General features: G+C 49.3%; 1 protein-coding gene across 1 annotated transcript in view; it reads right to left on the reverse strand.

Annotated features, from left to right (window-relative positions):
• Positions 1-13,843, reverse strand: part of Stum (stum, mechanosensory transduction mediator homolog) — a 51,866-nt gene extending 38,023 nt beyond the window's left edge. Inside the window, exon 1 of the mRNA XM_052200692.1 lies at positions 13,515-13,843. Coding sequence (XP_052056652.1) covers positions 13,515-13,716 — 202 coding nt within the window. The 5' untranslated portion in view covers positions 13,717-13,843. The remainder of the gene's footprint in view (positions 1-13,514) is intronic.
• Between the last annotated feature and the right edge of the window lie 5,133 nt (positions 13,844-18,976).

Here is an 18,976-nt window from a genome sequence, read left to right on the forward strand (position 1 = left end):
GATTCCCAGTCTTTATTAAGATTGACCCGCTCAGGGCCCGAAAGATTGCTCCATAGTTAAGAACACCAATTTCTCTTCTAGAAGACTCAAGTATTATTCCCAGTGCCCACATGACAGCTCATAATAGTCTGTAACTTTCTTTCCAGGGAACCCAGAGTCCTCTTCTGGCCTCTGCAGGCACCAGGCACTCACATGGTACACAGATACGCATGCAGACAAAAACCCCATGCACGTCATAGTAGTGGTAGTAATTTTTTAAAAGGTGGTTCAAGCCCTCCACTTCCTGAACACTCATCAGTGGTTAGAAACACAACTTCAAAGGACATAGTGGATGATGGGTGGTGGCCTCCCGGGAGTCCCCCACAGATCGAATCCCATGATCCTTAGCTGCACACTCCTCTTTTGATAGTGAGCAGTCTCACACTGTTCCCTCTGTCACCCTCCCCCTACTCAGGGTCTTGAGAACGCTAACCTACTTCCCTGAAGTGGTCCAGACGGAGAAGCACATGGAAGTGTGTGCCTCTTGAATAGGTCATAAGCCTGTTTTTGTCAGCTCTTTCCTGCCATAACCAAATACCTGAGAAAATGAACAGAAAGGAGGGAAGGTTTGTTTCGGCTCACAGTTTTAGGGGCTCCTGCCCATGGTTGTTTGGCTCTGTCTGTTGCTCTTAGGCCTATGGTAGATGAGACAGCATCTGTAGTAATGGGAGCTTAAGGTGGATAAAGTTGCTTACCCCTTAGCAGCCAGGAAGCAAAGAGGCAGGAAGTGTTTGGAATCACAACATCTCCTTCAAGGGCATGCCTCCATACTTAACTTCCTCCCACTAAATTCCACCTCTTAAAGGTTCCACCACCTCCTAAAGCTATCACAGGCTGGGAATTAAGCCTCTAACCTCTGAGAGACACGTAATCCAAACTATAGCAGGCCTACTCCACCCATCATAGAGTTGGAATATAAATGTATCTCAAACACCCACAGGAAGAGCAGAAAGTGTCACAGGAGGTAGACGATTAATAGAGCACATATCAGTGACAGGATTTCACAGGAGTGGGTTAGGATGGTCACAAAAGAACCAGCATTTGAGGCAGAGAGTAACTGGAGCAGATTGACCGACCCATCCAAAGAAAGAGGAGCTGACCTTTATGGAATGGTGGAGTGACCTTCCAAGGAGGCTGCTTGAGGTGGACTTGGAGGGTGTACAAGGGCTAGACAGTGAGGTAGAGGTAGAAGGGTGTACAAGGGCTAGACAGTGAGGTAGAGGTAGAGGCAGAACAGGTGGGGCTAACTAGGCTTTGGAGGTCCAGGGTGGATCATGAATTTAGTTCAGAGAATGATGAGGAGTGACCAAGGGTTTCAGAGTGGAAGACTCGATCAGAGTTGAGACATGGGCAGATGTGTGCTTGACCCACCACACAGAATTCCAACTACTGTTGCTTCCCCCTCCCCCAGCTTGGTCTCATGGTGTCACTCACACTGCATGACATCATCGATCTGACCAGGGCCAAGGGCAGGGTCAGAGAGAGTTGTTCACTTACCTTGTTCCTGCCTTGTGTTCAACAAGAGAATAGTGTGGCATTGTGTCCTAATGTATATAAGCATTTATGCTGATACACTAAATAGAGCAATGACAGCTGAGTGTAATGAACTGAGGTTTGGAAATGGGACCAGAAGGTGCTGGCAGCTCCGGCTTAGCCATCCTCCGCTGGCTGTCCAATGGCTGCGTGGCTGTCCACAGTGCTTACACGCAAACATTTCCTTAATTTAACACATATTTAGTGGCCCTCCAGGAACCACGAAGGAAAACCATGAGGCTGAGTGATGGATGGTGAAGTGGAGATAAGCACTGGGGAGAAAGTGGGGTCCCTTTTCTCATCTGTAAATGGAACAGGTTAGAAGGCCCTCTAGTTCTGTTCTCTTAAAAAGTTGGACTGAAAGTCGGTTTCTCCACAGATAAATGCCCTCCACTCAAATGAAATTCCTCTTTGCTTTGAGGTCAGACCTCTCAGTCAACCAAATCAATGAAGTGCTCAGCTCGAGAGAGAACCCTGGACATGGTACCCACCCATTCCTGTTCAAGGACATCCTGATTTACCTCCCATTCACGTTCAAGGTCACCCTGGTCTTGTGTCTTCTTAGCCTTTTCAAGAAAAGTTGCTTCTTTATGATCTTTCATAAAAACAAGTGTATAATCAGTCCTAGGTTCAGCCTCTAATGGGGAAAATATTGTCCCTATCCCATTTGAGGAAAAAAACCCTCCATCTAGGCCAGTGATGCTAAAGTTCAGTTCTCATAAAGATGTTTCCATGCCAAAAGTGTACCTAACCCCAACTAATAGCTTCAAGACACCGAGACCATGCATGTCTCAAGGATGTATGAGCAAGGAGTTTTAAACACATAGAGGAACTCCCAATTTATAGCAAATTAACCATAAGCAATGCTTCAGAGGTAGGTGTGTGTATGTGTATGTGTGTGTGTGTGTGTGTGTGTGTGTGTGTGAGTGTGTGTGTGTGTACATACGTGTGCCCCCCTCATTCACCACTTTACTGTTTCCATGACCTTTTGATGCATTGTAAAGTTAGCCTCAGGACACAGGCCCTGGATATGGAAGTATCTCCCAGACACCTTCTTCTCGGGTGTGTTGAACTGAATCCTGGAGACTCTTAGCTCTTCCTCTTGCCCTGGCATACTGGATGTGGCTGCCTGGTCAGGCACTGCTATAGTCTGCACCTTGCTCTAAAGGCCTAGATGGCAAAAGTGTGTCCCTCACTGTGAAACCATTAGCCTGGTCAGTGTGAACCTTCAGCCTTAATGTACTACCTCACCACAGTCCCAAAGCCTGCATCGACCACTCCAAGACTTGAGCCAAAATAAACCTTTCCTCTTTGTAAGTTGGTCAGCTCAGGTGCCCTGCTAACATGGTGGAAAAGGAACTAACACAAACGCCCAGAAGAAATTCCCAGGTCTTGGCTTCGTGAGACTCAAGGGCAGAAGGTGCTGAGCAGGAACAATTGCCAGTTACACACCACTCCCAGGTCTGGGTCAGTCTGAGAAAGATCCCTTCAGTGACCCAGGGAACAAAGATGGTGCTTCGTTGACGCACATCAACGGATACTGGCGTTTCTAACCATTGGATGTCTTTGTTCCTTTCTTCCTTCTCTCCTTCCTTCTTTTCCTTTCCTTTCCTTTCCTTTCCTTTCCTTTCCTTTCCTTTCCTTTCTTTTATTTTCTTTTCTTTCTTGTTAACAAAGCATGACCACCTGTGGGAAGGCCTGGCAGGGAGAGCAGCTCAGAGAGGCTAAGTGAGCTGCTCACAGGCCCCTGCCACCCAGGAACCACATAAGGGACCACTCAGGTCTGAACCCTGCTGGTTCACAGCCTGTCCATGATGCCTTGCGGCAGGGTGAGTCGGACAGAGAGCAGGATGCATCTTGTCCAGCGCCGGCCCCGTCACTCTGCTGAGCTTGTTGCTTCCTCGCCTTCCTTCCTTTCCTTTCCTTCTTTGTTTTGTTTTATCCTTATTTTTGCCTTGAGATGGCTCTCACTGTGCAGGCCAGGCTGGCCTCAGACTCATGATTCTCCTGTCTCTATCCTGAGTGCTGGGACCGCAGGCACAGGCAACCACACCAGACTCTCTGCTGCTCATTTCCCAAGTCTCCAGATTTCCTAGGGAGAGCATCCTCTCTCTGCGGCTGACTATATTAATTAGGGTGCAGCCTGCCCTCAGGAGAGCACACGCCCCATTCTGATCTATTAGCCTTCCTTCTTGGGGAGACAATTAGCTCCTGGGTGCTGGCGTCCATCTATCATCTTTGGATTCTAGCTCCAAATTGCAGAGCTATCACACAGTAAGTGCAAGGCACAGGTCTGTCGGGAGGCAGCCGCAAATCAGCTCCTGTGCTTGGCAGGTCGCCCACCGTCACTGAAATGCCCCTGGCAGTATCCGCTCTTGGCTACGGTTAGTTTCCAAGTCATATCTCAGAAAGAAGCATGAGTACAGCTTACACAACCACTTGAAATTCTGCAGGTGTAAAACACATACTGGGGTTTTGCCAGGTTTTGAAAACTTATTACACACCAAAAGAAACACTAAAGTCTCACTGATAATTTAGTGTTGGGTATATATTAAAATGATAATACCTTAGATATATATGGTATGAAATATACTGTTAAGATATGTCATTTTCTTAACCTTTCATATTGTTGAAGTCCAATAAAATTCTTATAATGTTCCACTGAAAGTTCTGACCTAGGGTTGTACAGACTATAACAAGACCTGAGATGTCACACCTGAGTGCTGTGGAAGCTATTTGGGGGAGGAGGGTAATTTGGTTTGATTTTGTATGTGCGTGTGTGTGCGTGTGCGTGTGCGTGTGCGTGTGTGTGTGTGTGTGTGTGTGTGTTTGCTTGTTTGTTTTGGGAGTTTGAAAACAAGAGTGGAGTTGGGCAGTGGTGGTGCATGCCTTTAATCCTAGCACTTGGGAGGCAGAGGCAGGCAGATTTCTGAGTTCGAGGCCAGCCTGGTCTACAGAGTGAGTTCCAGGGCAGCCAGGGCTACACAGAGAAACCCTTTCCTGGAAGGAAGGGGAGAGAGAGAGAGAGAGAGAGAGAGAGAGAGAGAGAGAGAGAGAGAGAGAGAGAGAGAGAGAGAGAGAGAGAGAGAGAGAGAGAGAGAGAGAGAGAACAAGAGTGGAATCATCAAAGTCACAACAGATTGACCTAGCTGATATGCTGAGAACAGCCTGCAAAAGATAAGCCCCAGGAAGGGGTTTACCATGAAGGCAAGAAGACCATGTAAGCAGCCATCAAACGCTGCAGAGATGCCACGAGAACACTGGTTCAATCCCAGCATCTTCTTAGTGCTTCAGAACCATCTGAAAGTTCAGTTACAGGTGATCCAACACCCTCTTCTGGCTTCTGCAGGCACTGCATGCATGGCACACAAGACATACACACTGCAAGACACCCATACACATAAAATGAAGGAAATATTTTTTTAAAGAAGCTGTCAAAGGTAAGTGTTGTGGCTCAGGAAGCCTGCCTGGACCACAGAGTGAGACCCTTTTGCAAGGTCTAACAGGCCAGAGAGATGATTTAATGGGTAAAACCGATTGCTGTGAGAGTGAGAACCTGAATTTGGATCCCCAGGACTCACAGAAAAGCTAAGAGCATGGAGGGAGCACTCAGGAGCCTCTCTAACCCAGGGCTGCTATGGGCAGATGAGAGGTGGAGAATGGAGAATTTCTGAAGCTCGCTGTCCACTTTGGTGTGTGCCGCAGAAAACAACAACAACAACAACAACAACAGAGACCTTGTTTCAAAGTAGAAGGTAAAGACTGATGCCTGGGTGGTTCTCTAATGCACACATGCATGCTGTGTACACTGTACACACACACACAGAGAGAGAGAGAGAGAGAGAGAGCATCCCCCACATAATACACACATATGTGCACACACAGAGAGACTATACATACACAAAGCACCCCCACATAATACACACACACATATGTGTACACAAACACATACAGTTCACACACATACACACACAACATCCTCACATAATAGACACATATGTGCACACACACACTGACTATACATACACAAAGTACCCTCATATAACACACCCACTTATGTATACACAAACACACACAGCTATCACAGTAATTTGGTTTAGGCTAGAGGGTGGTAAGAAGTTGCCAGGTATAGAGTTTGAAAGGAGAGAGGAGCACCTCCCTCCCTACGGGTGAAAGGGGGGAGCATGGGGCAAGGATTAGCCCTGGTTCCAGCCTGGGATGAAGAAAGGGACAAGAAAGGCAGGTTTGGGGGAAGAGCAGGCATTGGTCTCTGCAAAGGCCAAGTCTGAGATGCCTTGTGGTTTGGGAGGGAGGTGCTGGGTTGGATGTGAGACTCTCAAGTTTGAGGCAGGGGCTGATCTAGAGCTCTGAGCTTCGAAGTCATCATCACGGAGCTGTGATTTAAAGCCAAGGCAGCAAGTGTGGGTAGAAGAGAGAAGATCAAAGTCAAGATGGAGGCCCCAGGGAACTCCCACGTCTAGAGGTTGCAGAGAGGAGCAAAGGGGATGGAAGAAGCACGGGGGAAAAGGAACATGAAGCCAAAGGGAGAAAACCATTTCAAGGAGCAGGCCATGAGCACTGAGTCCAAGGCTAGCCATTCCAGGAAGGAGGAGCACGGGTGTGGCCCCCGGATTCAGCAACCTGGAGGAGAAGAGTGAGTCTGACGAGAGGCAGCTAGGTGGATAACAGATGCAAAAACCTTAGAAAGAGAGAAAACACATCAGGACCACAAATCCAGAGAGTTTCCTATACAAGAGAGTACAGAGCTATAAAACAGCCCAAGGCAGACTATAATCAAGAGTCTGTCTTTGAAGGATGAGACATAATTTCTGCATGTATATACACTGCTGGGATGAACCAGAAGACAGGGGGAAAATGATGATGCCAATTCCTCTTCTTCCTAATCTCCAGGGAGCATGTGTGCCACTGTTTCCAACTTTATCACATGCGGACGCCATTTATTGGCTGTCTGCTATGAGACGAGACAATCAGTTTGGCGAGTCTCTCTTTATTCTTCTTCTGACTCCATCCCAGTATTCCACCATTGCTTGGCCGTCCCAACATGCTACAAGTGCAATCTATCTACTGGTCACCCTGGTACCCACTATTAACCACAAAAAGCATCCCCTCACTCTCCACCGTGTGTGATGATGTCATCAATATCTCTGTCCTATCTGATACTTGCCAGTCAGCTTGATACTTGATCCAGGACAGTAATAATGAAAACTAGCAACATTTTAGTCCCAACTCAGTTCTCACAGGGCGTGCCCTACTTCCAATGTGCTGAGACGCAGGCTCTGCCACTGAGGACACACTCTCACAGGGCCTCGTACGGGATCTGTTCAGAACAGCTCTTCGCTTCCACTTACATGTGGTTGGAAAAAGCAGATCACGAGCCAAGCCCAGTGTCACTGAGCAGAGGAGGAGGTGGTCTCCTCCACCAGAGGCAGACAAGCTGTGTGGCACCCGGCGAGTCTGTGCAACTCGCTTTCATGACGAAGACTTGGGAACCATGGTTTAGAGCCCCAGCCTTCCATGTCTTTCCTGTTGTGTTGTCAGCTTCTCTAGTCTGTTTGTCACCTCGTATTACAAAGGTGGGAAGTCTCTATAAGTTCTTCTGTGGGTAGTTCACATGGTCTGCAGGGTGTTGATTTTAGAAGGTGAACCCCACAAGGGAGCATTTACATTGTTATAACCAAGCGAACATGCCCACTCTAGATCCAAAGAGCCCATATCCTGTAGCACTGCACAGAGAATGCTACCACATGGGCTTAGAAGATCCCTTCTCGTGGTCTATGGCTTACAGTACTGGGCCAGACTTTAGACAGTCCATGTTCAGCCTCCTGCCACTCATGACACTGGGCTTGGTTTGTTCTCATGAAGTTTCTGACTGCCTGTCCTTTTTTTTCTCATTGATACGAGAAACGTGCCTTATGTGACACATCCCCTGATAGCAGCCTTGGAAGTCTTTCCCAGCCTGTGTTGGAAATCTTCCTCCTCTTCTTTCTGTAGTCAGAGGACTTCTGATCTAACTGAGCAGCTGTCTCCACTCAGATCTTAGTGCTGCTTTTGCCCTTTTTATTCACTACTGTTACCAACTGTCGTTTCTTTTTCTTCTCTCTTTATTTCCTCCATTCTTCCAGCTTTTATAGAGAGTCCTGTTTGCTAATGTGACTCAACTTTAAATTTGGAATTCTCCCGTACTGGCCTCCGGAATGAAGGGATTGCAGGTATAAACCAGACACTAAGCCAACTAATTACCTTCTGTTTCTCTTGTTTGCAGTATTTTTCCCCCATTAGAATCTTAATTTTTTGTGCTTTCCCAGTAATAGTCTCTACCTGTGGAATGTTGTGGTTTCATGTCACCCTCAGAGACCTCTTGAATGAGGCTCTCTGCCTCTCCTATTCTTATGAATACTGGCTGTCTTCCAGACTGCTCAATAATTTCTTTCTTTCTTTTTTTTTTAATTTTATTTTTTTATTTGGTTTTTTCAAGACAGGGTTTCTCTTTATAGCCCTGGCTGTCCTGGAGCTCACCCTGTAGACCAGGCTGGCCTCGAACTCAGAAAACCGCCTGCCTCTGCCTCCCAGAGTGCTGGGATTACAGGTGTGCGCCACCACTGCCCGGCTGAATAATTTCATTTCTTGGTTGCTTTTGCTGGCTGGTCTAACTAGTGCTCCCAACCAGATGGATGGGGTCCTTTTGTCCTACCCGAGGTGGAAACTGTAAGTAAGCAAGGAGAAGTTCTTCAACTGCGTTCACAGGCAGTGCTTATTGCCACCCTCCCTGTGCCCCACCCCACACTCAGAATTTGGCAGCAGGTAGCCACAGATAGCATCTTCCCATCAGAATTTTCATTCCGGGCTCCAGTACCAGGATATTGGCCCTACAAGCGTTGCAGTCTCTATATAGACCTGGGGATTTAGAAGTCAGCCCTTGAGAGTCTTAGCATTTTGTAGTTGTTTTAGACCTAGGAGGTTGGGGGTTAGTTAGCCCTCGACACAAGCCAGTGTCGGAGCTCTTGTCTTGGAGGTCCCCAAGGCCTTTGTCCCTAAAGACTTTACAGCTCTCAAGTCAGGAAGTGGCAACACATGCCTATAATCTCAGCACAGGGAGGCAGAGGTGTGTGTGTGTGTGTGTGTGTGTGTGTGTGTGTGTGTGTCTGAGTTCAAGGCCAGCTTGGTTTACAGAGTGAGTTCCAGGACACCCAGTATTTAGCTTTCTTTAGTCTCCCTTGCTGCCTTCCCTTGCCCTCCCTCTGCCTTGGGTACCCTGTTCTGATGCCCTAGCCAGGTGATCTCAAATGCTTCAGCTCCTCCCTCAGCTGTCAAGCAGGCAGCTTCCTTATCATTAAAGCCAACTGTGATCTTAAGTTTTTAGCACTGCTTAACACTAGCCCAGCGCCAAGGGAAAGACGGGTCTCCCACCTCTGTCTCAGTAAAGCCCATTATTTCCGAGAGCCAATAAGGTTTCATATATTCCTTGACTCTGCTGAAAAAAGTGTCTTCAAGGAACTCCCTTATGAGATTAGAGTAGAAGATAAACTCCTCTGGTTCTCAAAACCTCAGGCCCACTTCACTTATGTATTATATAAGGTGCTGGGCCAGGTGTCCTCTAACGCCTACTCAGGGAGTGTGTCAGGGCCTGTTCACTCACAGCGACTGAGTTCAAAGAGAAAATGTTAAGTAGCTGCTGCTCTCGAGGGATCTGCAGTTTCTTTAGATGAACACATATAAATTCTCAAACACATAGAATAAAGTCGTCAGTACAGAAGACACTGCAAGGCAGGGGGCTGATTGGTCATCAACTTGAGCCTTGGGAGAGAGCTGGAAATTGAGCCCACCTGAGGTCTCCCGGCTGGAAGGAAGACCTCTGTAATGTCTGAGCATAAGCAATGAATTGGGGAGGGATAGATGTTTATGTGATGGTCAATAGATCAATGGCCAACATCAGGTCTGATGGAGTAGTTAATGGACAATAGGCAAGGCCTCCCTGCTCTGAGGCATGAGCATTCCTATCTCACCAAACCACAGCAGGTAATAACTTTTAAATATGGCAGCATAATGATGACTTAGGTGTCACCAATGGACAAATTTTCAGACCATTTCAGAGCACAGAATTAACTTACATTACATCTAGGAATATATGGGTGTACTTATGTCTATGACTTCCATATGTGTGTGTGTGTGTGTGTGTGTGTGTGTGTGTGTGTGTTCTTGAAACATGAAGGACCTGGCAATCATCTTTATCAGCAGTTTATCTGAACTAGGATGAAACTGTCTCTCCTCACCATCCCATCACCAATAAATAAATAAGTTTTCACTGGGACAATGGGAAGTGATTATAAATCATTTCTCCTTCCCATGAATGCCCCAAACAGGGAGCGTTGGTCTTATGGTAAGATCTTATTCTCCAAGAAACACCATGTACTGGCTGGTTTTATATGTCAACTTGACACAAGCTGGAGTTATCACAGAGAAAGGAGCCTCCCTTGAGGAAATGCCTCCATGAGATCCAGCTGTAAGGCATTTTCTCAATTAGTGATCAAGGGAAGAGGGCCCAGTCCATTGTGGGTGGTGCCATCCCTGGGCTGGTAGTCCTGAGTTTTGGTAAGAAAGCAAACTGAGCAAGCCAGGGGAAGCAATCCTGTAAGCAGCATCCCTCTATAGCCTTTGCATCAGCTCCTGCCTCCAGGTTCCTGTCCTGTGTGAGTTCCTGTCCTGACTTCCTTTGGTGGTAAACAGCAATGTGGAAGTGTAAGCTGAATAAACCCTTTCCTCCCCAACTTGCTTCTTTGTCTTGATGTTTTGTACAGGAATAGAAACCCTGAGTAAGACACTCTGCATGATGGAGAGTGGCCTGGAGGGTTTAAAGGATGTGGCCTCTCGAAGACAAGTGTCACAAACTAAATGATGGTCCTGAGACACCAGTAACACGGGGTGATGGGTGGTTTTCAGTTTCCCTCTTGGTTGCAAAAAATAAAAATAAAAAAGAGAAAGAAAGAAAAAAAGAAAAAAGAAAAAAGAAAAGAAGGTAAGAACTTGCAAGAAAGGGAATTTCTAGCAGAAAGAATGAATCTTTGTGTCCGTGATCTGAGCAGTTTCTAAAGAGTGGGTGCTGGGGGGGGGGGATGCGTGGAGCCACGGGATGAATTTTCCAACTACCTCTCTGAAAGTATCCTCCAACAACCCCACCCCCACCCCAGGAAGATTTAACTACTGCTAAAACTCTGTCCCTGTTTCCCTCCTAACACTGAGCAAATTCAGTTTATATTAATTCTCCTGCACAGGCACTGGTCTTGGCTGCTTAATGCATCTGCACATCCCCAGTGCCTGGCATATGGTGATGCCTGCTTTGGCCCGATGAATGGGTAGATGGATTAGAAGAAGCAACATTTCATCAAAGAGCAGAAGAAGCAGTCTGAATATTCAGATGGCTCTCGAGCTTTGAGCAAGCCAGAAGGATTAGCAGATACAGACCTGAGCCAAGAGGAGGACTTCCGGGAGCTGAAACTGTCCAAACCACCCCCTAGCCAGGGCGGTGGCGCAGCAAGGAAAAAAATACTTGCAAGGTCTGTGGTCTGTGGAGGACTCCACTGCAGGTACAGAGGGGAGCAGAAAGACAAGGAACACTCAGAAGCAGAGTGGCCAGTGTGCCAGCTGCCCCACCCAGAAACGAGGCAAACAGGGCAAAGCAGAGTGTAGTGGTATACAATCCCAGCACAGGGAAGGCTGAGGCAGGAGGACTGCTTTGAGTGTGTGGCCAGCCTGGGCTCTTTAGTAAGTACCAGGATAGCTAGAAATACATGATAAAACCACAAAACCTTATCTGAAAAAAAAAAGTATGGAAGACAGAGAGAGACAGACAGACAGACACACACACAGAGAGAGAGACAGAGAGGCAGAGAGAGAGCAGGACACCATGGACCCATTTCTAGCGTGTTTTCTGTGATCAGCCTTGTGCTCTCACATTCCATCAACCCAGTCTCCTGAAGGACCAAGCATCCCAGACTTACAGATCAGAAGCCCAACCTACCAAGGGCCTGAGATCCCTTACTCCTTGTGGAGGGTGCCAAGGCCTGCACCCCCAGGAAACTACACAGTAGCAACTGAGGTTAAGTACAAAAAATGCCTGGGCTGAAAAGGCGCTTTTCCACATTTCACATTTCTATATTTCTTGGGTAGTTTATTTCTTTCCATACAAGTTTCTTAGAAAGGTGTGTGTGTGTGTGTGTGCGCGCGCGCGCACTCGCGCACTCACGCACTCACGCAAAAAAAAAAATCCCACAGGATTCTGATCTACAAATGGAACTGTGAAGGAGAGAAAGCCAGATTTTGGGGGGGGAGTAAAGTTTTAGAGGCAAGCAGAGTGGAAGCTCTCATGTCAGGCAAGGAGGATATGCACTAGGGCATCCTGAGCAGGTGGCCCTGGCTACCTCCTTGGGCTGGTTTCCCACAAGCCCACTTCCCTCCCCAGCAGCCCCTCAGCACACCCCTACCCACCTGATTCTTTGTTTTCTCAAAGCCTATGTTAGGATGTTGTTATTTCAACACTTATGATTCTAACAGCATGTACCACGCCTTGTGGTCTTGGTATCCTCCAGGAGACAGACAGGTGGTCTCTCTTTACACCTGACGCGTGAAAATTAACAGCAGCTTGGCTCCCTGCAGTAGTTTAGAGTTGGCCTGATGACTGGAACTGTGAGGCAGGCTGCTGGAGGCAGCACTCAGGGGAGAAGCCCGATTAAAGGCTCTGACTTACTCAGATGGGACACAGCATCCCTCCTGGACTTAATCCAGGCAAAACCAACAGGTCTGGTTTGAGTGGGTGTGGCCTCCAAAATCACCACAGACGAGGTCCCTGCTGAGCCCGCTAGGAACAAGGCCGTGAGAAAGGCCAGAGTGAAACGAAAGGCCACTTCTAGCTGACCTCTGCTTTTGGGAACTTTGCAACCATGCGCAGGCAACGAGCAGGGTCTCTGAAGAATGAATGCACAGGATGCCTGCTTGGCAGCCCTGCACGCTGCTGAGGAGGACGCCTCCTTGGTGTGCAGGGTCCACCCGTGGCAGATCAAGTTGGAAGTGGGGGGAAGGGCGTGCAGGCAGAGATGGGGGAATGGAGAGAGGCGATCAAGAAAGCTCTCATTCCCTAACTTTATTCACCCTTAGGCACTATTTGGGGACAGCAATGGCATTGGGGCGTGTCCAGACAGCCATCGCCTAATACAGACTTATTGGGGCACACTCTGCTTTCTTACCGGCTCACTTCTGGTCACATGCAGTGCGAACTGAATAATAAAATCACCCTCTTCCGTCGGTGTACTGCGGAGTGTCAGGCAGAAATGCGGACACAGGGAAGAGACTCTGGCTAAAGAACTGTCACCTCCACAGGCTCTGCGCCGCGTGAAAGCGTGACCTGATGCAGTGTCTCCTGAAACTGTGTGTTTCCCTCCCCCCTCCCCCCACCAAGTTCCCAGACTCTCTGGAGCCTGGTCAACCCCATCACAGCCATGAGTTCTTCCTGCTCAGCCTCCTCTCCTCCCGAAGTAATAGGATCACAGAAAGACGCGCTTGATGCAGAAGAAGGGCCAAGATTCCACTCTCCTGGACAGTAGCCTAGCCTGGAGCCAGTGAGCCGTCGGGTCCCTGCTTGGGGCTCCAAGATTCTCTGTCAAGTTTATAGCTCTTCTTTGCCCGGCCACCTCGCTTGTGGGTCAGAGACCCCCAGCGTGGTACCTCTCCTCTAGGATGCCCACTCCACAGGCTTCAGCCACCTGCTAGAGACCAGCCGTGGGAGCAGAGCCTGGAGCTGGTGGGCACATCCCCGGGTCTCAGCCAGTGCCTACCTCTGCCCTGCCCGCTCTCCACCAGGCAACCCGGGGCGCAGGGATCGCAGGGGTTAAAGGGGTCACAAGGGTCGCCCACACACATGCACTTCTTACCCAATCCCGGCACGAAAGTATTGAGGAAGAGACAGATGACAGCCACCGGGAAGGGCATGTAGGGGATGGCGGCGCGCAGAGGCCCCTTCTTCTCGCGAACCTGCACGACCACCCCGCTGGACGACGATGCCCCCCGGGGATCCGCCGCTGCCACAGCCGCCGCCGCCGCCGCCGTCTCGGCGTCTTTGTGCAAAGGCTCCATGGCTGGGCGCGCTCTCCAGGAACCCTGCAGCCGCCCAGGGCACGAGGGCAGACGACGGCCGGCCGGCTGCAGGCTCCCGGCTGCGCGCTGAGCGCCCTTCTCCGGAGGCCAGCGCGCTCCGGGTGCTGCGAGGCTGGCGGAGAAGCCCGCCCTCCCGCGCTCCACGCCCCCACTCCGGGCGGAGGGCGGGAGGGGCAGCGTGACACCCTGTGACAGCGCTCCCTCGCCCCTCCCCTCCGGGCCCCTTCCCCGCCCCCTCCACACCTCTCTGCAAAGCCCTTGCTTGGTTCACCAGCAACGGAGACCCCAGCGAGGGAAGAAAGCGCAAGGACAGCGCAAGGATGCTGGTGGTCCAGGTACCTAGAGGGATGGACGCGCCTCACCCTCCTAGCACAGGTGAACGGAGAAGCTCACTCAAGGTCCTCGAGAACTGGGCGTGCACTAGGCTGATCCAGTTGGAAACGCCTCAAGGTTGAGTCTCTCTTCTGGAGTGTGCATTTAATGCTAGGGAGGTGGGGGCTAGGGACGTGTGGAGCCTGAAACCTAGAAACACTCGGCGTTTCGAGTCACGGAGAAAAAGCAACGTGTTTCGAGTCACAGATGCTGATAGGACTGGAAGCGAGAAATGTAGCTTACAGCTTTATAAACCCATGCAGGTCTGCAAGAAATGTTCCCTTCACGCGCCCACACACACACACACACACACACGCTGTCTCACGTATAAGTTCACACACATAGAAATGAAAAATTGAAAGGAACGCTCTGGCTAGGTAGAGGGAGCGGGTAGTGGGAACCATGCCCTGACCAGCGCTGCGGGACATCTGGGCCAGTTAGGACTACCTGGTGAAGATGCGGTGCGCCCACAGCGCCCCCTGGTGTTGACGATACACCAGTGGGAATAAGCGAATGGGTTTGGCAAGAATCCAATCCAACTACCTAATTCGGTCTTCTCAATAAAACCATTCATCTATTCCTTGAATAAGTGAACCGATGAGAGTAACCTCCTCTAGCTAGTACTTCATGGCTGAAATGCTGCCCTTGAGAGGTGGAGATAGGAGGCTCTCTTCCTATCAAGTTCAAGACCAGCCTGAGCAAGACCACACTTATAAATAGATAAATAGTTTAAGTCTCCAAGGTAGTCATTACAATGATAGGACCACAGAGCCAGTGACAAATATGGTGGCTGGGATGTGCTGAAGGTATCAAAGATGCTGCGACTGGGACCTTCCTACGCAGTCAGCTAGAGGAGCCATCACTCAATAAGGCCTCTCTCGGGGAATGACACAGGATGAGATTTAATGACCAAACTACTTGTGGGTGTGTTTTATTCTAAACGTTTATCACAACATCTTCTGTTGGGCAGCATCCTAAACTCTTAACCACAATTAATGCTTGCCTTAACTGTACGAAGCATTGCATAGTACTCTGTTCTCTAGGTGAGTGAACTAAAGAACAGTCATCATGATATTGTGAAGCAGGAGAGCCTTGTGCAAAACCAACGCCACCTCATCCAAAGAGCCAGAAGTTAACCTCCATTCTATGAATACCCCAGTCGCAGAACACCTGGATCTCTTTTGGGATTCCTCTATCATAACCCAGAGAGGGAAATAAATTTCTAGTTCCCCAGTTTCCTGTGGCTGTCTTTGTCATACCCATGCAGAGCCACTGTGGGTGCCGGCACATGGGAGCCTGTGATAGCAGGGGAAATCCAGACCTGCAGTAAATCTGGGTCAGGAGCTGCTAAGGTGGGCAGGAAGCAGGCTAGTGCTGGGGGGCAGAGGAACTGGGACTTTATTGTCTGGGAATCACTTTATTGTCTGGGAATGACATTTTAAGTGGGCATAGGACATCGTGAGTGTTCTATTTATTCCTATGATGTAACAAGTGACCCTCAAATTGATCAACTTGACATGGCCAGTTTGAATGATCATACTCTGTGGTGAGAACACAAGAGAGGCGGCTTTTCCCCTGTCTGTTGTGTGCAGATCTGTAGCTGGGAAACTCAAATGGCTGGTGGCTAGAACTGCAGGGACCACAAGATTCACTTCTAAAAATATTCCCAGGTCAGTGGCGTCAGCAAGAGAGCTTAAAGCTGGATGCCCAGGGGTGGTCCTTCACGCCACCTCCATTGTCCACATGACCTGGATGGTTTACAATAAAATATGGCCACCAATTTCCAAAAGAGAACTTGCTGAGACAAGTCATCCTGAGAGTAGAGACTGCAGAACCAAAAGAAGTAGACCCCCACTTCTTCAAAAGTTACACAGCATCCTTCTGTATCACTGTTAGGCATTCAACCAAAGGCCCACCCAGACTAAAATACAGAGCAGCCCTCCTCTTAATGGAAGAATGAGGACCCAGGCTTTAAAACCAACAGTATAGCTACATCAGCTGGGAAGACCTCTTAGCCAAGTGAGGAGGACGGCTGGAGAGGCTCAGGTCACATGCCCACAGGGACTGGGGAGATGAGAAGGGCTCTTCCTGACCTATAATCACAGGGAATAGGAGAGACAGTTCGCAGATGCTAATTGGGCAGAACTGGCAGACTGAGTGGAGCCGCTGTGTTTGAGCGCACATAGCTCACTTTTCCGTTCACTGTGATCAAACACCTGACGAAAAAGCAACTTTGGGACAGAGGTCATGTTTTGACTTATAGTTTAAGAAAAAACAACCTGGCCAGGCAGTGGTGGCGCACACTTTTAATCCCAGCACTTGGGAGGCAGAGGCAGGCAGATTTCTGAGTTCGAGGCCAGCCTGGTCTACAAAGTGAGTTCCAGGACAGCCAGGGCTACAGAGAGAAACCCTGTCTCAAAACAAACAAACAAAAACAAACAAACAAACAAAAAAACAAACAAAAAACCTGCTCTCCATCATTACAGGTGGAAAGTGTGGCAAGAGGGTCACGAAGCAGCTTGTTGCCCCGTTTGGCTCCTGAGAGTTGCTGGTAAGTGATTACCCCAAGGCTTTATCCTTAGACCCACGCAGTCCCACCAGCTCCTTCCTCTCTGCGTGCCCCAGCCCTCTTTCCCACTCTCCTTGGAGTCTCTCCTTGCCACACCCTGACCCATTTTTTTTCTCCAGCTTTTAGCTTCTGTTCCTTTTCTATAACAAGCCAGCCTCGCTCAGCCAATTACGTGCTGGCCCACTTAGCTCCTAATAAATCTATTAAGCTGTAATCAATGCTCACGCATCCTTAAGACCAACTCTCTTGATTAAACCTGGTGGTGATTAAGTCTGAGGGTCTCTGTAATTACCACCGGAAACCTGAACAACAAGTCAATCTGTTTGGCAGGGGGAGAAGACAGTCCATCTAGCCAGGCCCTGCCCATATAACTGTCTGCCATCCTTCTCCTACGTCCTCAAAGGCTGAGAATTGAGATCCTACTAGCTTCCAAGGAAGCAGTCTTTGAGATGGATAAGGTGCCTGCAGAATTCTAATTTCATTACTAGTGTGTTGATCAGTTTTCTATCACTGTAACAAAACATCGGGGGCACTAAGTTCGTAAACAGAGTTATTGTGGCCCGTGGTTTCAGAGGGTCCAGTCCATGATCCATTGGCCCTCATGGTAGGGACATGTGTTCATACTGGCTAAAGAGAACAGAGAGGATGGAGTCCCACGTGCTCCTGGAGAACATAACCCCCAGTAACCTAACAACTCTGCAAGCATCTTCCTCTTAAAGGCACCACTGCTGCCCTGTAGTGCCAAGCTAGGGACCAAGCCTTTGGCACATGGGCATTTAGAGGAGATTATAAATCCAGTAGGCAGTGGTTCGTGTGGCACAAGCACTATCCCATAAAACAAAGCAGTGAGGAGCGGAGGCTATAGTTCAGCAGTGTGCTTCCTTAGCATGCAGAAAGCCTAGGCTTTGAGCCCAGTACCACATAAACCCAGCACAATAGAACATACCCATAGTCCCAACACTCAGGAAGTTGAGGGGAAAGGAGCAGGGGTTCAAGGCGATCTTCTCTGATGTAGAACATTCAAGACCTGCCTGGGATACCTGAGATCCTGACTGAAAAATACAAATAAGAAAAGAAAGCAACAGCAAAAACATCTGAGAAATCAGCTGCCGGGTGGCAGCCACAAGTCACCGAGGGTGGCTCAGCAGAGACTAGCGTATTAGTGAGCTACATTCCAGCCTGTCCCTGCAGCCCCTCTGGGAGGCCAGGTCCTCCAGCCCCCTACCCAGCATCCCTGACCAGCAGCTTGAGCTGCCCAGCACAGCGCCCCAGCCCTTTTCCTGCCTCACGAGGAGGCAGCACACTGGCCCCAGCTGCTCTGGCACGGGTTGCGTGGTCCCCGGCTTCCTGTGATGACACATGGGGACACGAAGCTCTGTTATTCTGGCAGGCGCCACAGACTGGTCTCTCTCAGCATCTAGTTCCTGGCGTAGGTTGTTTTGTTTATCTCTTAACCACCCGGCACGTATGTCAGTACCTCTGAGGCTTGGCAAGGTGGGGGGGGGGGGGCGGTGCTGCTGGGCAGCAAAGGGAGCCAGAATGCCCAGGGGCAGCTCTTTCTACCCTGTTCCCAGAACCCTTAACACCCATTAGGACAGCTGGGACATTCTTGGGAATCCTGGTCATGGCTAGTCCTGATCATAGCTATGTCCTGAACTTGCAGAGGGCACATGAGACCTAACACCTACGACAGAATGGATTCTGTCTGCAGGAGAATAGATCAAAACCCAGGCTTGGGCAAGGCCTCCAGACAAAGTTACAAAGGCCAGGGTCCTAGTGGTCCAGCTGCTTGGATATGAGCTCAGTCACACCTGGAAGTAGCCTCTTCCAAAAGAGGAATGCAGTGGCAGCTGACTCTTAGTGGCAACCCAGGGGACACTGGGATGGATCGAGTAAGGAAGAACCTCAGAGAGTCCCAGATAACCAAGTTCAGGCTCTGGGCCTATAAAGCCAGCCTTAGGACAGTCTGTGCCATTTCCAGTGACTAAATCTATGGCAATAAGAACTGTTATGGGGTATCCTGGAACACAGTAGGGCTACAGGAGACAGGTGTGGACCTTAGCTTGTGGCTTCTAACTGGGAGGTGCTGCTTCCATAGACTGGCATCAGCCCTGACCACTGCCCGTTCTTCTGTTTCATCTCCAGGTGGAAATGGCTGGAGTCTTCTGGAACTGCTCGCCTGAACCTGAGACCGGGCAGAGTTCTTCTTGAATTCCACCGCCAAGTACCTAAGGACCAGTAGGGTTCTAGAGCAGAGGGACCAGTATGCTCATACAGACAAGGACTGGTGTGGTGTGA

Source organism: Apodemus sylvaticus, chromosome 12 (assembly GCF_947179515.1).
Source record: "Apodemus sylvaticus chromosome 12, mApoSyl1.1, whole genome shotgun sequence".
Lineage (NCBI taxonomy): Eukaryota > Metazoa > Chordata > Mammalia > Rodentia > Muridae > Apodemus > Apodemus sylvaticus.